Raw genomic sequence first — 24,665 nt, 5'->3', positions numbered from 1 at the left:
TAGATATATGTTGCGTGATACGCAAACGAATTGGAAAAATAAAGCAAATGATGTGCAAAATAGAAACCGGAAATGTTTTTGTTTTATTTTGACACCGGAAATTGACTGTGTGGCGATGACAGGCACCGACCTGGGCACCACGGCGTCAGGAAAAACCGGAGTCCTTCAACCTTCACTTTTCTTGGCGGTGCCAGGTACGATTCATTCTTGCTACGGTGACCAGCGATTTACGCTTCTGCCGTATTTACTTGTTATACGTTCTCAGAGAACCGGCGTATTGCTGTAGTTCTTGAGGATTCAAAGAGGCTAGCTGCCAGTCACTGTGGTTCGGACGTCAGGGTGCTAAGTTACAACTTTGGGATTATTTTTTAGTCGTTCTCCCATGTCTACATCAGGTATAGCAGTCGATTTATTTAGCGTTTAACGACAAAATCGCGTTTGAAGACTCCCCGGCGCCGTGTCAACAACTAGTGATGGCTAACTCTGCTGCTATTGAAGCTAACATAGCTTCTTATCATGTCACTGTTGGTGCTGCCAAGACAGACGTTTCATTTGCTGACGTCTTGTTGCGACTTTATGTACGATATTATTGTTGGATAAAACCACTGATTCGATCATACACATTTAAGATCCCTCAGGGGTCTGTAAAAGATTAACATACCGGCTTGCCATGTCTTAAGTTGGCCGCCTAAATGGGATATAGATTATCGTACGTTAACCCAGTTGGTTAGTTGGTAAACATTTGCTAACTGAAAAACAGCCGGCTGATCATTGTGGGGTTGTTTGTTTTAATTCCAATTGGTCAATAATTGACACAGAAATAAATGAATCACACAAGCAATAAAAACTTTATGGGTCCTATAAAATATATTTTTTATGACGGCTAGTCTGTATCATTCTGTATGATCAGCTGGTTTAGAATGTTTTTTTTTTTATATATATATATAGAGCATTAGTAATGTTGTCAGATGGCAATCGCATATGACATTTTGAATGCATGTTTATACCAGTCTCCTCCATTACATTGTAAATGCATTACCTGACAAATGGTATTGCATTAGAGATCCTTTATGGTTCCCACAGTGAGGAAATTCGACAGTAAAAGTATTGCACTGCCCGATGGGGAATCAAATCCTGCTCTTTCACATGACAGGCGGAGATGCTCTCAACCACACTACGCATACTATTCATTCATTTAACATACAATACATAACAATTATATGACATTAGTGTGACTATTTAACAACATGGCTTCATAATTGTTGCTAATTCAGTCAATATTTCTTCCCCCGTTATGCAAAGAACCACTTTTCCCCTTTTTGTGGAACGGTGGTTGTGTGTACACTTGTGTCTACGTGAGATCCTTTGTGTTGTGTGTTACTTTCTTTTTTTGTTTTGTTTTGTTTTGTCTTGTCAGTTTAGTGTAAGTGTGTGTGTTGTTACAGTCTGTCATTTCTGTCCTACTAGTTAGTTACTGATTTTTGAAGTCTGCACTCTTGAATAATCTCTTTGTGAGATACATGAAATCCTGAAATCCCTCATATTGCTAAGGTTTTTTTTTTTTTTTTTTAGATTTCCCTTGTCTACGAGTACCATATTTTCCCACTACTGCAGTGTACATTGTCTCTGTGTGGTTCCAGCATATGGGTGCTCCTCCTCATCAGGAGTTAATGTAAACTGTCTTTGTAGATGATTCAGTGTCAGCCCAATTCTGGTTCGAAACATGACTAGCACCATTTGCTCTTGTAACTTCTGTAACCATGCTTCGGTGGACAGTTCATTTGCTCTGTAATCTAGCTTGTATACTATTCTGTTTTCATGTCTGACATCATTCATTGCAGTTTTGGCACGCCCTTTGAGTGTTGCAGTGTAATGTTGCCATATTATGGGTGAACCATGAAGGCACAATTACAAGTCACAGGTGAGTCTTTATTTTTCACCTGATGGATTGTACTATGTTATAAGACACAATTTCACACACTATACAGTTACTGCTTATCACTATAGATTTCATTTAACCTGCTGGCTCTTGCATACAGGTCTGTGGGTATCTTTGTTTTTACGTTTTCATTTCTGTGCCTCTGTTTTTCGAATTTCCTTTCATGTATTTTTTTCCAAGAAGGTTGCTGACACATTCTGTCTCTCCCTAAGTGCTCTCTGCCAGGTTAAAGGAAAACAAAAAGAACTGGTTTGGTCCCAGTCCTTATGTGGAGGTCGCAGTGGATGGCCAGTCAAAGAAGACCGAGAAGTGTAACAACACCCATAGCCCAAAATGGAAACAGGCTCTTACTGTGTAAGTACAAGTGCTTTCATTTTTTTAACTATTTAAAATAGAATAATAGTCTAAGCAAAACATTTTGTATGATGACTTTCATCTGCGTTTTATTCGATTGACAGGATTTAACATTTTCCGTCTGCCTTCACAGAATTGTTACTCCGGTCAGTAAGCTGATATTTCGTGTTTGGAGCCATCAAACACTGAAAGCAGACATTCTGTTGGGAATCGCCACACTGGAGATCTGTGAGACACTTAAGGCTAATGACCTGAAATGTGAGTTGACACAATTTTCATTTTTGTGTTTACTTTTCTTTTTTTTTTCCCTCTCCCTTGTTATGATCATTCGTGTTGTTCTGCATACTAAAGACTTTTTAGTATTTGAAATCATTGTACCCATACCTGTCGTCTCACTCCTGTGCATTCTGTTTGCCATTCTAAATCCAACGGACACACTGTTATAGTTAGTTGTCTTATCAAAAAAATGGAGCGAGCTGGGTGTCCTTCCATTCTCAAAAAAAGCTTGACAATAGATAAATGTTAACGGAAAAGTTTAACCAGAGAAGTGTACACATAGTTTAACAGCTCACTCAACGGTTTAATTTGTAACGTGTAACGTGTCTGTCAGACTTGCAGTCCTTCCAGGGTGCATTTATTTTGTGTAGCCCGCTTCAATGAATTAAAAAAACAACAATGAATAGTTTAGACCTTCAGTGCATTTTAGATGTGTTTGATCTTGACTCTCTTATAGAATAGTTCATTTTATTTTTACTGCTCAAAAGGCATAGTTGTTTGTCAGGTTGTTTGGATTCCAGTACATAATTTTTTTTTTATTTTTTATCATCTTCTGCTGCAGTATCCGAAGTAGTCCAGAGTCTGCAGCTGTGCTCTGACAAAGACTCTCGGGAGAATGTTGGAGACCTGTCAGTCTGTCTCGATGGCTTGAATGTGACACCAGAAGCTCTCGCTGAGGCAGAAAAAGAGCAAGGTGCGTGAGAAACTGACACATTATTGAAGTTCTTATAGTGCAGATCATTGTTGTATTACTTCCGAAACATGTCTGAACCTTTTGTGCATTGAAGCCAGAGTTATTAACCAGTGATGGGATAATTACATGTAATGCTTCATGAAATGAAGGACTGCTACACATCATAAGATCAATGATGAAATTACTCATTATGCACCGTCTTTGATTTGATATCATCATTTGTGATGATTGTTTTAACATGACTGAAAATATAGGTTAATGCCTATCTTTTGTGTTTTCAGTTGTTCCTAATGGGACTTCCAAACCAAATGGCAGCACTAGAAACAGGTAACCTTCAAGAGGGTCCCACATTTCTGACATAACAACAGTATGTTTTCAAATGCTGAATCGATTTACATGATGTGTGAATCCGACTGTTGCTTAATATACATTTTACAGTGTATGTCAGATCGTCTGTTCTGGGTCAATTATTCTAAGTTTGTATCTTCTTTCTAAAGGGCAAGCAGAGACACATCACCCTCAAGTGATTCAGAGGAGTGGGTCATTGTTCCCAAGGGTCAAACTGTCAGTGGTTCAAATTCACCCTCTCGATCTCCAAGGGGCTCCAATACTTCCCGTCTCCCAAGACCAGCTATGCCTCCTGCTGCCCCAAACCGACCTGGTGCTTCACCAAGTACGTAAATCGATCGATCGCTCAATCGATGATTTTAAGAAAAACTTTGTTATTTTAGCTCAGGATCTGACACTGCTGCCTTTTATTCTTAGGTTCTTCTAGCAGTTCATCTCCAAGTGAGCTCAGTGAAGGCCCTGCATCCGATGGCTCTTCTCAGGCATCGGCAAGTGGGACCTCAGATCCACGAGACGACTCTGCTGTAGGAGGCGCCATGGCGAGCACTTCACAGGCAGCAACTGTACCCAAACCTGTGACCACTTTGGCGCCTGCCACGGCTCCTCCGAGGATCGCCCACATGAACACTGGTCCTTTGCCTCCTGGGTAGAGAGAAGACACTCAGATTTACCAAATGAATGCTTCAGCCACTGGAGTTGATATTCATGAAACACTATCTCACTGCAGGTGGGAGCAACGAGTGGACCAGAATGGACGTTTGTACTATGTTGATCACATTGAGAAAAGGACAACCTGGGAAAGGCCGGAGGCTCTGCCAACAGGGTATTTCAGCATTTTTTTGACATTGTTTTTTGAGATTTACTTTGAAATGTTACTGACTCACTATATTGTGTAAATATATATTGTTTTTATTCTAATTTTACCTGGAGTTTACCCGGACTGGAACCTGGTACCTGACTTTTTGCTGGGGATGTGTATAGTCAAGCAGTTTTTTAAAATATTATGTAAATTGGTTGTCGCTTGGGAAGCAAACATTGTGGTTTGTGATAAAAAGGGTTTGGGGAATAGATTATGTAAAACACCTTGCTGCATGTTGGATAGTTTGAGCTGTCAGTTGGAAGCATACTGCAGTTACACCCATTCTTGTTTGATGAAGCTTCCAGTGAAGGGATATTTGCTGTGACCTGCTCATGAACTGTGGTTAAAGTGACAGTGCGGTCAGGGAGGGCAACGCCATTGGTTCAGTGCCAGATGTTTGTTCCTCAGGGCTGGCTGACAGGCACCATCAGAAGTAAAGAATTCCAGTGTGATGAATCCTGGCCTGCCAGGTCTTTGTATGCAGAGCAGCGAGGTTTTGTGATGATGCTAGAGCAAGTATTCATATACCATTTTTTGAGCATCTTACTTGGATATATATATATATATGAGCTGTGTAACTCATTTATAGTTGAGATTGGTTTGAAAGGTTTCACCACAGCTTGTTTATATAATTTACACTCCTTAATTTCAATCCCCTTTAAAACCTTTTTTTCCTTCTTCTTCTTCTCCTTCTTCTCCTCCTTCTCCTTCTCCTTCTTCTGCTTCTTCTCCTTCTGCTTCTTCGTCTTCTCCTTCTCCTCCTCCTCCTCCTCATCTCTTTCTGTCCGGTCAGATGGGAGCGCCGGTGTGACACGATGGGTCGGGTGTACTATGTAGACCACATAACCAGAACGACCACTTGGCAAAGGCCAACACAGGAGTCGGTTCGCAACTATGAGGAGTGGCAGCATCAGCGCAGCCAGCGGCAGGGTGCAATGCAGCAGTTTAACCAGAGGTTCATTTACGGGGTATGAGGCACAAGTGAAGCTATTAATAGACCTTTGAAATTTAAAGATAGTTCTTGATGGTCTATTTTTTTTCTTTTACTGCACAGCTTCAAGACCAGTTGGCAGCCACATCCAATAAAGAGTTTGATCCTCTCGGACCTCTGCCACATGGTTGGGGTAATTAGTCGTAAATGTTATTGATAATCCGTTAAGTTAGTCGCATTGTTTTCTGTTTTCTGTTTTATCTTGTTGTTCCATTAGTGTATACACATGTGGATTGGTTTGATTAACACCCTGTTTATTTCTTTTTTTTTCGACAGAAAAAAGAACGGACACTAATGGCAGAGTATACTTTGTTCATCACCCGACTCGGACAACGCAGTGGGAGGATCCAAGGACACAAGGGTGAGTGCCAATGTCAATTTGTTGTGAAAAAAATGAATTAGACTGTGTCAAAATAACTGATAGATTTGTTGCCCATTGCGGTTTCTGTGGACAGAAGTCACATTATTGGAAGTTTCTTTTTTCTAAGTAAGACAGTTGTACAGTCGTGTATGAGCTATGCGCAGACTCTGCCTGTAGGTGGTGCTATTGTTCATAATTCTCCATTTTATTCCCTCTTCGTGTTTTTTATATATATAATTATTCATACATTTTCACGCATTTTCTGTTTAAATTATAATGCATTGATAGTGTAACTACAAGTCTCTGCTACAGTATGTGATTGGTTTTATTATTTATTTTTTGTTTAAATGTTTTTACATTTTTACATTACATAAAAAAATTAATAAACTTTAAAATCTTCCCAGACTCTTGAACGATAAGCCTCTTCCGGAAGGCTGGGAGATGCGCTTCACAGTGGATGGGATTCCGTACTTTGTGGACCACAACAGACGAACTACAACCTACATTGACCCTCGCACAGGGAAATCTTCTCTGTGAGTGAAATCATTCCACTTCGTCATCATCATCATCACCATCATCATCATCATCATCCACCATCATGAAGGTTTAAATGAGCAATTGTTTTTTGTCTTTTCGACAGGGAAAATGGACCTCAGATAACATACGTCAGGGATTTTAAAGCCAAAGTGCAGTACTTCAGGTTCTGGTGTCAGGTATGCCTATAGACAAAGACTGAACGTGGCAGGTTTGCCTTTTTGAGGTTGCATCTGATTGAACCTGTATTTGTTAAAACTTGATCTCAACCAACAGCAACTGTCAATGCCTCAACATATCAAGATTACAGTATCAAGGAAAACTCTGTTTGAGGATTCGTTCCAGCAGGTAATCACAAAAACATGCCTTACACCTCATTGTTTTGCAACATCCTGCTGTTGGCACTTGTCAGATGTCAGATTTACCTGCATTTCTTCCAAGATTATGAGTTTCCACCCTCAAGATCTGAGAAGAAGACTGTGGATTATTTTCCCTGGCGAAGAGGGTTTGGATTATGGTGGCGTGGCAAGGTATATTTCCCTAGGAACATCTTTCACAAATGTCTTGCCCATTGAAATATACATACATACATACATACACACATACATACATACATTCAGACGATGGACTCAATGAAATCATTGAAATGGTTTTTGTTTTTTACATTTTCTTTCAGGGAGTGGTTTTTCTTGCTCTCTCACGAAGTCCTGAATCCGATGTACTGCTTATTTGAGTATGCTGGCAAAGACAACTACTGTCTTCAGATCAACCCTGCCTCCTACATCAACCCCGATCACCTCAAATACTTCAAATTCATCGGCCGCTTCATTGCTATGGTAGCAGCTCTGTTATTTGATAGTTGCCTCATGCGTCAACTTGTAGTATTACCCAACTGTCACTGTCCCACTTTGTCACTTTTCCAGGCATTATTCCACGGAAAGTTCATCGACACAGGTTTCTCCTTGCCCTTCTACAAACGCATCCTCAACAAACCCCTGGCTCTCAAAGACCTGGAGTCCATCGATCCTGAGTTTTATAACTCTCTCATTTGGATCAAGTAGGTTTTAGTGCACTCATGCTTTTTCTTAAATGACTGTAATTTCTGGACAATAAGATACAACCTTATTTTTCTCGCACTCCGATACCTGCGTCTTATAGAACGGCATGGATAGTAAATGGATTTTTTACAGGCTAAAGAGCGTCGTGCTGCCAAAATATTGAGCTTTGTCACATCAAACCGATTAAATCACAGGAGTTTTATTGACCTTAGAGCACTCAAAATGTGTTGTTTTTGCCCGCATGTTCGCAGCTCCACTACCAGAGCTGGTCTCCTGTAGGACCAGAGACAAGAAGCTGCAGCTGAGATCGGCTGTGGTTTCTGAACTTCAGACACGCAGCCAAAAACATTTTGAGCGCTTTAATGTCAACAAAAGTTCATGATTCAAGTTCAGAACATTGCCCAGTTTGTTTCATGAGTCAGTCTCGATGCTGGACACCGTTTTCAAAACTAGTTCAGAAGTGATCCTCATGCGTTGTTAAGCGGGGTCCACAACAGACCTTTCTATGGCACATACAGCACCACTGCACCCGCGGCTTATAGACCGCTGCATCTTATGTATGAACAAGATGTGTTTTCCGTCTTAAATTTAGTGGGTGTGGCAAATATTCTGGTGTGCTCTATAGTCCGTAATTTATGGTAGATACAACTCATATCTCGATACTTTCAGTGTGCACTTGAGAGCGTTTAGTCACCTGTATGACTGACTGAATCATGAATACAATGTGAACAATTGAAATGAAAAGGTCTTCCATGATATCACTGTAACATGGATGTAAATAAGAAGTGTATTCATCTCACCCACAGGGATAACAACATAGAGGAATGTGGTCTAGAAATGTTCTTCTCTGTGGACAATGAGATTTTGGGAGCGGTGACCACTCATGAGCTGAAACCTGATGGAGGCAACATTCAAGTAACGGAAGAAAATAAAGAGGAGTACATCAGGTGCTGCTGTTGTATCCACCTGCTTTAACTGACTGCTAAAGGTATGATGGTTCAACTTATCTGTTTGTCCAGACTGGTGGCGGAGTGGCGACTCTCCAGAGGAGTGGAGGAGCAGACCCAAGCTTTCTTTGAGGGCTTCAATGAAGTCCTGCCTCAGCAATACCTTCAGTACTTCGATGCGAAAGAGTTGGAGGTGCCACAGTTGTTTGATGACAAAATAGCGTTTGTCTGTAGTAGAGCAACAGGATTCCGTTTCTCTCCTGAAGGTGATGCTGTGTGGGATGCAGGAGATTGACCTGGCTGACTGGCAGAGAAACACTATCTACAGACATTATGCCAAGAGTAGCAAACAGATCATGTGGTTCTGGCAGGTTTGTACCAACTGTAAACTGACTGAGCTGAGCGCTCATGATGACTGTTATTGTTTTGTTTGAGTAAATCAATTTAGCTACTCTGAAAATTCCAGTCATTTTAATTGCTGCTAAAATGAATTGGTCATTCTCAGACACAGACTTGTTTGGCTCGTCGGAGCAGACTTCGGTGTTGAATAAAGATGCAACTGTTAATCCTGTGAAAGTGTGAGCACATAATCCCATTATGTGCACAGCGGCACGTTATGTCACTCTGCGTTTTTAAGACCTGATGCACAACTGCTCTTCTGATCCCCTTAATTATGTCACCTTTAAGCCCTCATGCTTTTGGACTGGTTTTTAATCTCGCTTGCTGCTTAGTAATAATATTATCCTCCCCAACAATCCCTTGTGAAGATGTTATGTCTGACCACAGGCAGATTATGATCCGACGTCTTGGAGTGGATCTGCGACATTCACTAGAGTCTTTTTCTAGTATTTAATTTCATGGAAATCATCCGCCTCTTTGAAACTTCAAATGAAAATTCTATGGAATAAATTGTGTGTGTGTTGTCTATATACAATGATGTATTTAACATAGTCCCATTAAAAAAAACCTTCAGATTGTTTGCTGTGACCGACTACATACCACTCCTCTTTCAATTTTTGTCCTAAAACTCATGACAGGAAGACAGTACATGGAGATTTACGTTCACGTTAGTAAAAAAAAAGGTATTTTCTTGCGATGTGAAATAAGTATTAGATTCTAGTTTAACACCACCTTCAATGTTTGGAGTCACCGCCATTCTACTGCTTCTCAGCATTGATTGTTTGAAAAATAATGTGTTTTTCAGTTTGTCAAAGAGATGGACAACGAGAAGCGAATGAGGCTGCTGCAGTTTGTCACCGGAACCTGTCGCCTTCCTGTCGGGGGCTTCACCGATCTGATGGGTACGACCCCCCCACCCCCCAACTATCATTTGTTTTGCTTTTGCTTTGACCTAATGCAACGTGTATCTTCCATCAGGGAGCAACGGTCCCCAAAAGTTCTGCATCGAGAAAGTTGGTAAAGAGAACTGGCTTCCAAGAAGCCACACATGGTGAGACCTTTATTTTGTGATTCGATTTTGCGAATCCCTGGATTTAAAACCAAACCCACTTAGTCATTCCTGTCTCAACCAGCCACACGCCTAGCATAATTACGAATGGCTTTTTTTGGCAACTTTAGTTACATAATATTAGTTGAGCAACGAAGTTATGTCACTGAGTTACTGTGGATTTCAAGGAAAAAATATGTGCCAAAAATGTGTGCTGCTTTAAACAGATTAATTTAACTGAAAGGAAGTGTGTACTCAGAATGAAACCTTTGTTGGTCAGTATAGTATAAATGTCTGATCATTAATGAGTTTATTATTTTACTTATGATTTATTTACATCTATTCATATCATATTCACAAGTATACCCGTGCGTGAACAGTGACTCATATTTTAGCAGAAATATCTGGGTTTTCTGTAGATATTTTTGTTAGCTATGATCATTAGATGATTTGAAGGTTAAAGTTGTTCAACAATATCCTCCATGGATTCCATCACACTCAAGTGTGAACTGGATTATCACCCATTTCGCTCCGTCGGTAAAAAGATGCGTAATTCCTACTCCAAAGTGGCAGTCTCGCCCTGACTGACCGTCATCAAACAGGCATGCAGAGCGTTGCTGTTCCACCAAAGGTTCAGCTTAGAGATGGTCTTGGTGAATCAGACCAGAGTTGCACATCCAGAAGAAGGTGGTGGCACATGAGTGTTATGTAAGGAATTGATCTCACAGATTCTGATAGTCATGGACATTTTTAATTGTGACACAATGCTTTTGTCACAGTTCACTTGACACTATGAAACATTATGTGGACCACTAGCAACAACAGTCTTCACACTTCCAAGATTTATCTTTATTTATGGCAAGGAAAGTGCTATTAATCATTTTCCTTATGATTTTATTCAGACGTATGAATGTTATATTCTCAAGTCTGTGCTGAATCTATGCCTTTTAAAAGTGATTCAATCAAGGAGTGGCATAACTTGGTCTGTTTTTTTATTGTTATTTAGTCAGAAAATGTTTCGATAGTTTTTACAAGTCCGCACATCATTTTTTTTTATTCAATAGGAATCAATGCATTTGGAATATAGAGCATCCTTATCGCTGACATTAGCTTTTTGTTTAACAGAATTTCACACATTCAACATTTGAAAAATCTGCAGCTATGAGAAGACAGCGTGGTTTTATAAAATACTCACAATACTGAATTGTGCTGTTGTAGTAGTGTGTTTGGTTCTACATAAAAAGTGTCACTTTTCCAATAGCACTTAAATAAGAGTCATGATGACAAGCATAGTGCTCTGTTCGTTTAAAACTTAACTTTCGTGACTGATTATACAGTATATAATCTAAACCAGATCACTTTGGAAAACTGTTTAATCTTTGTATGTCTTGTTACACCGTTGATTTACTTATAGAATTAGAGGCCAATGCTCCAAATCCACTGTTGGATTACAGTTTTGTTTGCTTATCAGCTCATGACTGTGTTTTAAAATCATTTGAATATCTATCTGAATGTTTACCGTCGATGTGGATTTCTATTTTTTTTTATAATTTCACATTCTTAACCTCTTATAAGTAGCGGTTAAAAGCTCGTGTGAATTTGTGGGCAGATTTAAAATTAATGCTACTCTTTGTCCACAACTTATTTGAAGTGAACATCATATCCTTTTCAAACCAGAGGTTTCTTGTGTGCTTTCCGACATTGCAAATCCCAGTTGTGTCGTGTTGAATCTGACTGCTTTGGTTCTCTCTTTCCCATCCAGTTTTAATCGTCTGGACCTCCCTCCTTACAAGAGCTATGAGCAGCTGAAAGAGAAACTCATGTTTGCCATCGAGGAGACGGAAGGATTTGGCCAGGAGTGAACAGCCAAAACCGGAGCCTTGCTTGATACTGACAAGGGTTCTCCACCAACCGAGAGGTCACAGTGCAACATTAAAGTTGCTCCGTTCTCTGGTACATATCTATGGAATGACTCCAGAATATTCCTTTTGTTGTTGCACCTCGCACCCGTTTGATCAGTTTCGCTCCAATTGAGCCGGTGACCTCACCCTGCTGAGCCCACTACAGGAGTGGACAGATTGAGGAACGCCTCTTTCACCTGCCTTGCCCAAACTCGCAGAGGGTTACGCAACTGCAGTTTCTAGACTTTCTTTCGTGTATGGCTGCAGATATGGGGGGTGGTGGGGTGGGCCTTTCTGTTCCATGAACGTTTAATGTCGTTTAATGATCTGATTTTAACTGCTGACTCAGTTCGATTCTGTAGCACACATTTCTTTTGATGACAATTGTGTGTAAAATCAAGGACTTTGTGATGCATTCATTGGAGCTTAAATGACTTACTGGTGTGCACAGCCTACTGTGAAAAGAAAGACAGTGACATTGTTGAGGAGAGGTTGGACATCGATGTGCAATAGTTTGTTCTATTTTTTTTTTTTAAACGCCCCCCTCATGCTTGGCCTCTAATACACAGGGATATGAGGTACCTAGAATTCTGTTTAATAGGTACTTGCAGGACTTACTGGGGTTTCTATGGACATTTTCCCCTGTTTAACTGTGATCATTTCATATAAAGGCTCAACGATGTCCTCCATGGATTCTGTCATGTGCATGTGATCTGGATTATCACCCATTTTGCTCTGTCAGCAAAAACATGTGTAATTCTGACTCCAAAGTGACAGTCTCGCCCTGACTGACTGTCATCGAACAGGCACGCAGACCGTTGCTGTTCCACCAAAGGTGCAGGTACAAGATGGTCTTGGTGAATCAGACCAAATGTAGCAGGTGAGCTGAAAAGCAGATGAATCGCTTGTGTCATGGCCCCGTGGCTGAATCTGTCAACACAGGGAGGAGATAGTTGTTGAGAAAGTTATGTAACAGATTGGACTTGTAAAAAAGTTTTATAGCAATGACAGCAGAAGCACATTCCCTTGTAAAACTTTTTACGATCGTACAACACTGATCTGACAGATTCTGATAATCATGGACATTTTTCGTCGTGGGAAAATGTCTTCATCACAGTTCAGTTGTTATTGTCACTTGGCGACTTTATACAAGGGGAGCACTGAATTAATGGCATCCATTGTTAATTATGTTGTGCATAAAAGCCTGGGACTTGTGTAAAATGGGGGACCTTTTGTGGAACAGGAGCGACTTCATGGTCTTCACTCTTCCAAGAGTTGTTTTTGTTTATTCATGGCAATGAAATAATGCTCAAAGTCAGGCAACAGACCCCTATGTATACGTGAGCCAAGTCATGGTGCCCTCCTTTTGCGCTCCAAGTTACAAAGGTGAAAGTCTTCCCTCCAAACTGAGGAATTCGATGAGTAAAAAGGGAACTGGGAGCCCAAATGGAACGCAACATGAATCATTTAGGGTGTTCGTATTTTCTGTGTTGGAAATATCTACAGAATCGGGTTAAAAAAAAAAAAAGAAAAAAAAGAAGAGCGTCCTGTATATATAATATAGTTCACCAAGGATAACTATTATCTCTAGTCAGTTTCAGATATAAATTGGTCTTTAAAGCAGTCATTTTCTACTTATGATGTGGGAGTGCTTGGATTCTTGGGAATATTGGGAAATTATTAGTGGTCCCGCTGACAGGTAGCCACGTCTCTGATTCATTTCTCAAAGTATTACCTCAAGATAAACTACAAAAAAAGCTTAATCCTAGCTGTACAATGTGTTCAGTGACTTATGCAGTTGATGTAAATAATTTACATTGATGACTGTTTGTTTGCAAACTGTTTTAAATAATTCACCCAGACCATGAGCTCTGTTGTGTTGCAGGCTTGAGCTGAGAGTGTCACCCTAGTTTTATAGGGTGTGTGGTGACCCTGATCTGTGCAGCCATGGTTCAGATCCTGCAAGCAGAAGCAGGATTTGGCTCTTAAGATATTCAGTGTTTACTTGGCAGTTATTGATGAAGTCACCCAAAGCAATGTTTTCTCACCTTGAATCATTTTTAACCAGTTATTGTCCTCTCCTTCTTTAAACATGGGTGTGTGCACATGAATTTATACGAACCACTGTGACTTTCATGAGCCAACAGCATGTTTACTAAAAGGTCATTTCAAAAACACGGTTTTATGGGATTGATTCTTTTCTTCTTATTGGGATCTGTTAACCTTGATATGTGCTTAAATGATTCGTCTTCATTTATCCCGTCCTATCCGTTCGATCTTCACTTGCAAAATTGTTGTAAATGTATCCAAAACATTAACAAGTAGCCACTGGTATGCAGAATTTGTGCAGATATTATTAAAATCATTGCTGTAAAATGGACTTATTGTGTTACTGGCAGCTCTTTGGTTGTGCCTTGTGTTTCTCTTCAGCAGTTTACTCTTTGTTTTTTTTTTTGTTTGGGACTACTCCAATTTTCTTCTGCTGTTTTAACATCTGTAACATCACTATGTTACACTGCACCTTTAAAAAAACAAATTGAAATTATACATTTGAACAATTTATTTTTTATGAATATTTTGTCCTTTTGAAACATCCCAACTTATGAATAAATGGAAATTCACCTAATGCTTTGAAAAATTAGGTGAATTTCTTTTTTTTAAACAATTACTAATTGAGTAAATGAACTGCATCTTCAATGGCGATCAAAACAACAATCGACAAAAATATGGAAACAAAAGATGCTTTTTTTAAAATGTATTTGTTCCCGTCTGTAAATATTAACTGCATGATTTACATTTCGATTTGCAGAACGGCTTTGAATTAACGAGGAACCGAAGTTATGTCACCTGACTGACGGACGGATTTAAATGTGACGCACGTTTCCGGTATCGGCGTCCCTCCAGTATTTTTATCCGGCTGAACTTGTTGAAAGACATGGCAAGTTCAGAGCTTACGAAAACATTGTTGTACACCGTCAATAATATTTTACTGCAAGACAAGTACAAGGCAGCACTCGCCGTTTTAAAGGGACTCAGAAATGGCGTCGTGTGAGTTGAAACCATTTGTAGAACATGTACATTTGTGTACTTGACAACCGCTGTTGCAGAACTTCTTATGTGCTACTTCAGAGCTTTTAACCTGCAGGTTGCACGTTTTATTATTTATGCTTATGCCACAGATATGGAGCTAAAATCCGAGCACCGCACGCCCTGGTCATGACATTCCTCTTCAAAAGTGGGAGGTAGGCACTGAACTGAACTTCGCACCTGCCGCAGAGTTTGAGGTTGCTGTTGCTTTTCAACTCATCGTTGCAGCCTGCAGGACAAACTTCGAGCCATTCTCCAGGCCACGTACACACATGCACGCAACCTGGGCTGCTTTGTCTTCACCTACAAGGGACTTCAAGCTCTCCAGGAGAGGATGCAGGGGAAGAGCCTCCAGTCGCACTCCTTCCTGGCCGCATGTGTCGGAGGCTGGTTGGTCTTTGGAGACAATAACAACATCAACAGCCAGGTAAAGGACGGCACCATACTTATTATTATCATCCTGAAAATGTAGGTTCACTGTTTTAGTAGCAAATTTAGTTTTAGTAATGAAGTTGGAACAAAAGGAAAATTATAGAAGTAGGATTTAGTTTTGCATTTCTCTGCACCCTGTAGTGGTCTCTAGAAATACATTGGTCTATTGTAGTGTATTCTCCAATCTATGTAAAAAAAAAAAAAAAAAAGGAGGTAAAAATAGGTAGGAAAACAATTTATGACAAAAAGCATCTTTGTTCGAAAACAGCCTCCCCTGCATGGTTTACTCATTCATCCACTGCATGAAACATTCCAGCCGAGTTAATGGTGACGCCTCTCCTCGTTCCTGCAGATAAACATGTACCTGCTCTCCAGAATCCTTTTTGCTTTGTCTCGGCTGGCCGTAGAGAAGGGAATCATCCCGCAGCCCAAACAAGACCCGTTCCCTCTCTTCGCCACTCTGGTTTGGGGCATTGCCCTCTGGCTTTTTGAGTATCACCCACACACCCTGCAGTCGTCTCTGCAGTCATCCATGACCTACCTCTACCACGACAGCAACGTGTGGCACGACATCTCCGACTTCCTCGTGTTTAATAAACCCAGGACTGCGGCTTCCAAATAAGTCGTTAATTTTCTTTCTTTTTCTTTTAAACGGTGAACGGACCATTAATATGTTATTCCTTAAATTATTCATGTGGACTTCTCAATCTTCAGTGGAGGAGTTGACATTATTCAATATGGGCACTTTAATTTATGCTTGTTGAGATTGCGGTTATGACCAGTGCTCCTGTTGTTCTTTGGGTTCCCATCCTGTCTGCGGTTCCTGTTCAGGGTCTGCAGTGCGTGTGTGATCCACATCGCTGGATCTCAACTGGTGGGTCAGGACCCAGGGGTGCATGGTGAACCAAATGCTAGCACAAATTATCTGACCTTTGAACTCATCAGAAGGAGACACATTGACACGTGTAATATTACAGCAAAAAAAACCAAACCCATCGGTGTGTAAAAAAAAAAAAATGAAATCTTCTCTTAAATAAATAAAATTAATTCAGAAATGAATAAACGTAAATTGTCTGTCTTGATTTGGGTCCCTGGTTCTCATTAAGGGGTGGTGGTGGTGGTCGCAAAGCAGCAATGTCTCGAAACCGCTGATCGAAATTATGTTTTTGTAGCTCGTATTGTTGAAATATCAACATCATTTGTGTCAAAACAGCAGCGCTTCATTCTTGAATCCAAATATGGCAAAGGCTGTCACACAATTTGCACTTGGTTCTGCTGGTGTCTTCTTTTTGGCTGAACAATGGTGTCTTTACAGCAGAGGTGGGCAGTTGAATTTCCTAAAGGGCCACTTTATAAACTGTGACTGTTGTGAGGGGCCATCATGCCAAGAGAAAGGCGCAGATGACTGCGACATGTGACGGAAAAAAATCTTAAGGAATGAGGTCGAAATGAACCATAAAAGGTTCAATGGAAGCCAGGATATTAAGAAGTGTAAATATGACATTGAACCCTGTCATATTAAAAATAATTTTATATACATTTTAGTTTAATTGAAATCATAATAAAATGATGAAATGGCAATTTATTTCAAAATACATTTTGAATTTTGAGAAAATTTTGAGAAAAATACTAAAATGAACGAAAAGAAGAAACAAACGTTTAGTGAGGCATGTGTTATATTTAAATGTTATAATGAATACGGGATAAAAAAAAAAAAAAGACAAGTTATAGTTGTATAGTTTTAGTCTGACCTCATGAGGGCCGCAAACACACAGACAAAGGGCCGCACTTTGCCCAGGTCTGCATTACGGTGTGTGAGGGAACATGGTTGCCGGTATCTAAAATGAATTAAAAGGGGGAGAAAATGGTGGTGTGAATACATCTTACAACCCTATTCACTGTGTTTTCTTTATTATCTCACCCAAAATTAAATAAAAAAATCCCATTTGACCGATGCAATATTGTTTGAATGCATCATTGCATAATATGGTGACAAAAAGTGTTTTTTTCAAATATCTGTTAACATATGCTGGATATATATTTACATACATGGAATATGACAAAGAAGATCAAGAACTGTAATAATACAATGAGCATTGTAATTACTGTATTATGCATTGTTTTTTTTTTTGTGGCATACTATCAATTACAACAACATTTTGAATAATTTAATTTAATGTACAAATAATTGAGTGTCCTAGACAACTGACAACCGTGCTGCAGTAAACAATCCTTTAAATTGTTCTGTAGAATTATGATTCACTGGTGATGCAGACAGACAGGATGTGCTCGTTCTGACGTTTGAGTTCTGAAGTCCTTGGAGTGTTTCATCACAGACTCTACTGTGGAACTGCAGAACCGTTCCCAGGCCTGCTCTTCTGCCCCGTGTCATGCTCAATAGTCCTCAGAGATGTAATCTGACAGCACCACATTTACCCGTGTTTTGATGTTTTAGACTAAATGGTATAGTGTCTGAAATATTTGTACGTTTCATTTTTTCAGTGAACCTGCACAGAACCGACGTCTGGTTAACTTGATTTTATGAAGTATAAATACACATTAACTGTACTAACAGTAGGGAACCGACTGTAAATTGACCGACAATAAATGCATGAAGCCCTTTACTTTTTCCTCTGTCTTTTCCAGTCATTGTCTTCTTTACAAGTTGAAGTTGGAGTGTTAGAAAGCATCATTCAATTTGGAATGTCTAATGTGAAAAATTATCTTACCACAAATTGCCTTATTCTGCAAAAAATAAAAATCAGAAGTATGACTCAATATACTGCTCCAGAAAAAGCGGTCACCTGAAGGAGTCCTACACGATGTTTGGCCCACTGCCATGATGTCACCACCCTCCTCTTTCAGTTCACGTTTATCACTTTCAGTTGCGAAATCGTGAACCCTGGATGCCAAGTGCAGTCACCGAAAGCGCGACCACGCCTAGTGTGCGCAGCATACCTGTCATTAGTCCCTGGTGACTGCGCATTTGGTTGTACGTCATACATGTCGTGAATGTTCTTGGCACATGGAAACGTGCGCAAACACAAACAATGTAAACTAAAGTGCGATCAAGCGCAAAAGCAGTTATTGGGTCAAAGGTTGTGGGCCGATAGAGCATGGGTCTGGTGGAAGTGATGATCCCGTGTTTGCAGTTTAGGGAGGGAATATTGTCGTTCCAGCAGGTTGTTGTGCCAGCTCCAGCTCAGACCTCAAACATAAATTACTAGTTTGCAAATAAAATAATATTATAGGAGAGGTCAGGGGGAAATGTCCCAAAACTATTATTCAGATGTAAATGGTGTTGTTTGTTGTTTTTTTCAGTCATTAATTTATGATCAAAACCTTGTTGGAGTTGTAAAAGACAAGTATTAAACTAAAATGGAAAGAAATGTTATATTAAAATGGTGTTTGCCACTTGATATAAAAATGTGTAATACTTTCAACCTGTAATAAACGATGAATGTAATGTGTATGTTAAGGAAAACATGCGAAATATACCATTTCTTTGAGAAGATATTTCAAAACTCTGGGAAAAATGTCAAAATAATAAAACAAAACTGGTAAAAGAGGCCACTTTTGAGGCAAATTTAATTATAATGGAATTAATGTGTAATTATTATCAAGTTAATGATGTTTTGTCATACTGAAAATGTAAACTTCTGACTTTATTATCATATTATTATTGCTATTATTTCCACAAATGAGATTATAACGACAAAAAAAAGTTAATTGTGTGGGGAAAAACTCATGTGAAGTAAGACAAACGATAATCTTTCTGTAATTCAAGTAATAATTATTCAACAGCATCTCACCCTCAACCTCACCATCCAAAACAAATGGCTGAACTTAAACTTGTTGTTTTGAAGACTTCATCCTCAACTTGAGGCTTAACCTTACGCTTAAGCACATGCACACCTACCTGGTGATGAGGTGTGTCCCCAGCTATGTGGGTGGCAAACATGAACACCCTGACTCACACCACAAGAGATTCTGGTTCACTTTCTCACCGCCCACATGAGATGGGCCGTCAGGGTGGGGTGGAGAAGAGTATATAGGCGACGTGCAATGGCAGGTCCTCAGTTCACCGCTGAGAGAAGCAAAGCAAATGGAAGGTGAGATGCGGCTCCGCTCCACCCATTTTTCTTTGAATGCATTCTGGAAACTGACTTTCAGTCGGTCTCTCTGTCTCTCTTTCTCCTTGCAGATCTTTTAATACAAAATGTCAACCTGGAAAAGCCTGAAAACCACCTGCAGCACCGCACCGATGGCTTCGACGGTGCCAAGTCTCTGGTGGTCCGAAGAGGAGCTCCGTTCAAGGTCACTGTCCAGCTGAAAGGGCGACCCTTTAACCCCAACACGGACCACATACGGATCAAAGTCATGCTGGGTAAGAACCTCCAAAACTGCGTTCACCGACCGCTCTCCTCTGAATGAACGTTACTAGATTTTATTATTCTTTTTTTTTATCACTTTTCGTCCTCAGCACAATTTTCTTGGTCATTTTGGAATCAAAATGACGCTTAATGTTTTTTTTTTTGGAGCTTGACAGTGACTCAAATGAATCCATTAATGTATTATACTCAACAAGATGGTTTTTTATTGAAAATTTGAACTGAAAATAATATTTTCAGTTGATATTCATTACCTGAAATGTTGAAAATATTGTGAATAAAATAAAATAATATTACGTGTCCTTGTCATTTTCAGTCTCTGAAAACACATTTAAATGTACCTGATTAGATTTGTTCACTGAAGAATTTATTAGTGTTTAAGGGGCCGCACTTCCTGCTCCATAAAGATGGAATTGTGACTGTGCTGCCTGTGCTCCACAGGCCGCCTGTACGTGGTGATGCCGGTCACCTTCCACAAGGAAGCCTCGGCCACTCGCTGGAGAGCCTACATGGACCCGGAGGGTCTGAATCTGAAGCGACCCTCCATCTACATCTCCCCCCCAGCCGTGGCCTCGGTGGGCAGCTACAGGTTCCAGCTGTGCGTCTTCACTCCGATCGGGAAACAGTCCGGCAAGTTTGGAAAGTTCGTCCTCCTGTGCAACCCGTGGTGCAGCGGTGAGTCAAGCATGTTTGATGAGAAAGTACTGCTGAAAAACTGAATTATTTTCCATCCTTCTGGACCAGTGAATCTCCTCCGAGGAGGATCAATTTTTCCAGCATTTTCTAATACAACTAACAGACTGTGAATTATACAGGATGATTTTGGCGACATCTAGTGGCGTCCCGTATAAACGTTTCACCGTCAATAAGTGTAGATTAGGGATGCGACTTTAACGCGTTCATTTGGATTTATTCATTGCAAAAAAAAAAAGAAAGAATATTAATAATAGGCAAAGATATGGATTAGTTCGATCTAAACCTAATTTCTAATATTTCTTATTTTCTAACATTTTTTCTCCATGTTACCTACCAAAACGTCCATGATGAAGGAGATTGCGCTGAAGTAAAACTCTGTGATGTTCAAGCTTCCATGAATATTTCAATTTAATTCATAATTTCTTTTTAAATGACATTTACATTTTTGAAAATGGTGAACAAACCGAATTTGAATTGAATTGCCATCGATAAATATAAAGAAAAAATAACTGATAATACTATATTGTATACTTTTTATAGAAATAAATTATTCTATTATTATATATATTATTATTGTATCATTTTTTTAATCATTTTGTTCAATGCCCATCTATTTTTACTTTGTTTGTTAACCTTTATTAATACTAACGCTTCTCTTAAAATTTTGTTTTAAATTATTTAACAGGTATTTTCTCCCTCCTTCTTCCAGAAAAAAAAAAGAAATTGTGCCACTGAACTTCAACTGCCAGATTAGGATAGTACTTTTCTTTATATTATTGGATTATTACTTCCATGGATAGATTCGTCTGACTCAATTATTCACAAATTAATCTCAATTTTTCTTCTCAAATCAAGTCCCACTCCTTCCAATTTTATGAAACAACATACTGATAAATGATGTGTGAAACATGGCGAAACTATTCACCTCCCTCACTGTGGGAACTGGAGTGTGACGGATGAGTCATAACTTCACCAGCAGTGAAGTGAAGTGCCAGGACAATTGCACCAATGTTCTGACAAGGTGTTCACAAAACACAAAATTATTGGTGGCCTTCTGGAATGTGCACGAGCAGGCTGAGGCCAACACACCTGCCAAACAGTCTGAACTCTACCAAGCAAAAACATTCTTTTCCAGCCAAACAAAAGAGCTGCGGTGCCGGTAACTGCCAGTGTATGATGGGCAATAATAATGGTGTTGACAGAGTGTCTGGTGAGAACAACTTGAAGGGTTTTCTGACTCATGTTTGGTTATTGGCAGATGACACGGTGTATATCCCGTTCGAGGACCAGAGAGAAGAGTACATCCTGAACGACTCCTGCTTGCTGTTCATGGGCTCCTGCAAGAACGTGGTGTCCAGGCCGTGGTCCTACGATCAGGTACGACCCATGTGAGGCGGAGGGTGCGAGCAAACGTGTGACGCAAAACTTGTCTCCACTCCAGTTTGAACCCGGGGTCCTGGAAGCCTGTCTGAATCTGCTGCAGGTCAGTCCGGAGCACCAGAAGAACCGGCGGCGGGACTATCTTCACCGGAACAACCCCGTCTACATCAGCAGAGTGGTGTCCGCCATGGTGAGGGGATCCAAGCCAAAAGCTGACGCTCGTGATTTGGCCTGAAACACAATGCGTCACGTGAAGCTGTGTGTTCTGGGAACTGAGTGGGAGTTAACCCTTCCTTCCCCTGCAGATCAACTCTGAGGACGACCGCGGAGTTCTGAAGGGAAAGTGGTCCGGCACCTTCAAGGATGGGGTCAATCCGGCCTTGTGGACCGGCAGTGGGGACATTCTGACAAAGTGGGCCCAGTCCGGCTACCAAGCGGTCAAGTACGGCCAGTGCTGGGTGTTCGCTGCTGTTATGTGCACAGGTCAGTCCCCGCTGAGAGGGTAGGAGCCACTACTAGGTGTGGCTCAGGGCCCAAGGGCAGGTTTCCATTCCCTCTGAGATCATTCTGATATTAGAATCCTCTGAAGGCAGAGGACGGATGAATGCGTTTCTTAATCCCCAGTTGATGTGTCTGAACCTGCTGTGGTTCATCTCACGAAATGTTCCTGCAACAGCAGAGAGAAAAGTATTAAAAAAAGGTTTTAAAGCCGTGCCCTGATCTGTCTTCCATTCCCACAGTGATGAGAGTCCTGGGCATTCCCTGCCGCGTTGTCACCAACTTCAACTCCGCTCACGACACCAACGGAAACCTGGTGATCGAGGAGTACTACAGTGAGACGGGCCAGAAGCTGAGGCACAGCAAAGACAGCATATGGTTGGTGTTTGCTTTCAGAGGCAGGAAAAAAGATTGTGAACATGAACATTTGCATACGTTTTTTTTTTTTGTCTTATCTGGTAGTTGTGTTCTTTCTGCTTGAAATGTCCCGCTGATATAGTTATTCAGTGAAAGAGGGACGCTAACATGGCTGACTTTTCAAACCAGGAACTTCCACGTGTGGGTGGAGTGTTGGATGGCGCGCGGCGATCTTGGTTCCGGCATGGACGGATGGCAGGTCCTGGATCCGACGCCTCAGGAGCGGAGCGGAGGTGAGAGATGGTGTCTTCGGGCTTCATGTTAAAGGTGTGGACCGATGTGGTAAACCTCTCATCTGGATCAGGTGTGTTCTGCTGCGGCCCGGCTCCGGTCAGAGCCATCAAGGAGCGGCGCATCGACCTGCTCTACGACGTGCCTTTTGTCTACGCCGAGGTCAACGCTGACGTGCACACGATGATCGTGAGTCAGGGCCAGGTGGTCAGCCACAGCATGGACACGGAGAGAGTCGGGTCTCTCATCTGCACCAAAGTCGTCGGCTTCCCCCGAGTCCAGAACATCACCGGAGACTACAAGTTTGTCAAAGGTGCGGAGTTGAACTGTTCGAGAGATGAAGTGATTCATTTTTGCTGACTCATGCCTTGTGTTCCACCGAAGGTTGGACCTCCCCGATGTCGTCCAGGAGCTCCACTCTGTCGTCCAGGAGCTCTGGGTATTCCGAGGACTCGACTCTGACAAGAGGTAAGCGAAAGATCCGGAGAGCGGACTCGTGACCGAAGGGACGGTTTTCTCACGCTCCCTCTGTGATCCAGCAGGTTCCTCCTCCGGCGCCACTGTCTCCCTGGATCTGGATAAAGCTCCAATTGCAGGAGAACCCATCAACTTCACCATCAAGGTCATGAACCTGCAGAAGGTCAGCAAGATGATGAAGCTTCACCTGAATGCTCAGGCCAAAGAGTACAACAACAGTCCCTCCGACACCTTCTGGGAGGTCCATGGCGTTCTCCACCTGGGTCCCATGGAAGGTATTGGACCTCTTGGACCAGTTCGGCTCGGATCGTGTGTCTAAATCACCTCTGTTCTCGCAGTGAAGACCATAAAGAAGCAGATCTTTCCAGCCGAGTACGAGGACGTGGTGGGTGACGACCTCATCAACCTGGCTGTGGTTGTGGAGGACACGTCCAGTGAGGACCGGCTCCTGGCCTCCGAGGAGTTCAACATCGCCAGCCCGGAGCTCATCATTCAGGTAGCGTCTCACTGAGCTCCTCTCAAAACTCTGCTCAGTTCAGGGACCAGACTGAGGAATTTGTCGTTCAGATTCCAGATGAAAAATCCGTCCGCGTGAACCAGGAGCAGGTGGCCACAGTGACCTTCAAGAACCCCTTTTCCCACCCGGTCAGCGGAGCTCTGACTCTGGTCGGCTCCGGCTTGATCCGCGGAAAACTTAATTTCAGGTGAGAACAAGTCGTTGGAGATGCAGGTTGTGATGTTTTCAGAGAGTCCAGACCAACAACTTCTCTTGGTTCCGGCAGACTGTCTGCGCTGAGAGCCGGAGGAACCGTGGAGCAGAGCTTCAGCTTCACCCCCTTCATGCTGGGGACCAAAATGCTGCAGGCCAGTCTGTCGCTCTTCAACACCAACTCCACCATCCGAGGATTCAAGATGATCTACGTCAACAGGTCCTGAACACCACTGAACAACGGCGGAAGTGTGACAATGAGAGAAACTACGACCGGTAAAAATGTAAATTCTATTTATTTATTTATTTATTTGTGAGCTTGGAGCTGTGCCTGAACTGCCGGCTGAAAACGTTCTGTGTCTGGAAGCCGTTTCCCGCTTTGCTCGTTTGATAATAATAAAACGTTTTTTACATCGAATTGTGCCGAGTCCTGTACTTCCATATCCGTCCTGCAGAGAGCGCCACTGCAGCTAAAAAGGATATTAAACCGTTGACTTGGTAAAAGCATCAACGTACTTTTCTCTTTGGACTTTCTTTCCTTTCTGAATATTACACGCTCGAACGACAGCTGGTGACGCAAGCGCATTCGAGGCTGGTTTTGTGACGTCACTGAACTACAATTGCGGTGATTCTACTGC

At 41.4% G+C, this 24,665-nt stretch overlaps 3 protein-coding genes across 4 annotated transcripts; all 3 read left to right on the top strand.

The window, feature by feature from the left end:
• Window positions 1-60: 60 nt before the first annotated feature.
• itcha (itchy E3 ubiquitin protein ligase a) lies at window positions 61-14,089 on the top strand. The gene is made up of 24 exons (XM_053868184.1): window positions 61-194; window positions 1,842-1,921; window positions 2,152-2,293; window positions 2,427-2,551; window positions 3,132-3,263; window positions 3,545-3,590; window positions 3,761-3,936; window positions 4,029-4,257; window positions 4,339-4,434; window positions 5,264-5,438; window positions 5,525-5,594; window positions 5,738-5,822; window positions 6,227-6,355; window positions 6,463-6,535; window positions 6,633-6,704; window positions 6,798-6,886; window positions 7,033-7,192; window positions 7,280-7,413; window positions 8,221-8,361; window positions 8,434-8,554; window positions 8,628-8,732; window positions 9,566-9,662; window positions 9,739-9,811; window positions 11,571-14,089. Exons 2-24 carry the CDS (start codon window positions 1,897-1,899, stop codon window positions 11,668-11,670), a joined length of 2,595 nt encoding a protein of 864 aa, XP_053724159.1. The 5' UTR covers window positions 61-194; window positions 1,842-1,896; the 3' UTR covers window positions 11,671-14,089.
• A 502-nt stretch (window positions 14,090-14,591) lies between these two features.
• On the top strand, window positions 14,592-17,851 carry pxmp4 (peroxisomal membrane protein 4). The gene is made up of 4 exons (XM_053868368.1): window positions 14,592-14,757; window positions 14,889-14,951; window positions 15,025-15,223; window positions 15,581-17,851. The coding sequence occupies exons 1-4, from the start codon at window positions 14,645-14,647 to the stop codon at window positions 15,848-15,850; spliced, it is 645 nt and encodes a 214-aa protein (XP_053724343.1). The 5' UTR covers window positions 14,592-14,644; the 3' UTR covers window positions 15,851-17,851.
• Window positions 17,852-19,325: 1,474 nt separating this feature from the next.
• Window positions 19,326-24,407, top strand: tgm5l (transglutaminase 5, like). 2 transcript variants are annotated; one of them, XM_053868463.1, is made up of 14 exons: window positions 19,326-19,340; window positions 19,433-19,615; window positions 20,061-20,294; window positions 21,574-21,692; window positions 21,757-21,885; window positions 22,001-22,178; window positions 22,436-22,571; window positions 22,740-22,843; window positions 22,915-23,154; window positions 23,226-23,309; window positions 23,384-23,593; window positions 23,657-23,814; window positions 23,886-24,022; window positions 24,101-24,407. In XM_053868463.1, exons 1-14 carry the CDS (start codon window positions 19,334-19,336, stop codon window positions 24,252-24,254), a joined length of 2,073 nt encoding a protein of 690 aa, XP_053724438.1. In that variant the 5' UTR covers window positions 19,326-19,333; the 3' UTR covers window positions 24,255-24,407. The 2 variants fall into 2 exon arrangements, with proteins under 2 accessions (XP_053724438.1, XP_053724436.1); XM_053868461.1 differs by having other exon boundaries at window positions 23,381-23,593.
• Window positions 24,408-24,665: the final 258 nt, after the last annotated feature.

Source organism: Synchiropus splendidus, chromosome 6, assembly GCF_027744825.2.
Source record: "Synchiropus splendidus isolate RoL2022-P1 chromosome 6, RoL_Sspl_1.0, whole genome shotgun sequence".
Lineage (NCBI taxonomy): Eukaryota > Metazoa > Chordata > Actinopteri > Syngnathiformes > Callionymidae > Synchiropus > Synchiropus splendidus.
This window is presented reverse-complemented; position numbering and strand designations above follow the sequence as displayed.

Bases quoted from the DNA above. Each gene is read 5' to 3' on its own strand.
- itcha (XM_053868184.1), top strand. From the start codon at position 1,897: ATGAAGGCACAATTACAAGTCACAG. The intron at 3,264-3,544 runs GTGCGTGAGAAA...TTGTGTTTTCAG, and splicing joins TGAGGCAGAAAAAGAGCAAG to TTGTTCCTAATGGGACTTCC. The intron at 7,414-8,220 runs GTAGGTTTTAGT...TCTCACCCACAG, and splicing joins AACTCTCTCATTTGGATCAA to GGATAACAACATAGAGGAAT.
- pxmp4 (XM_053868368.1), top strand. From the start codon at position 14,645: ATGGCAAGTTCAGAGCTTACGAAAACATTGTTGTACACCGTCAATAAT. The intron at 14,952-15,024 runs GTAGGCACTGAA...TCATCGTTGCAG, and splicing joins TTCCTCTTCAAAAGTGGGAG to CCTGCAGGACAAACTTCGAG. The intron at 15,224-15,580 runs GTAAAGGACGGC...TCGTTCCTGCAG, and splicing joins ATAACAACATCAACAGCCAG to ATAAACATGTACCTGCTCTC.
- tgm5l (XM_053868461.1), top strand. The intron at 20,295-21,573 runs GTGAGTCAAGCA...GGTTATTGGCAG, and splicing joins GTGCAACCCGTGGTGCAGCG to ATGACACGGTGTATATCCCG. The intron at 23,155-23,225 runs GTGCGGAGTTGA...GTTCCACCGAAG, and splicing joins AGACTACAAGTTTGTCAAAG to GTTGGACCTCCCCGATGTCG.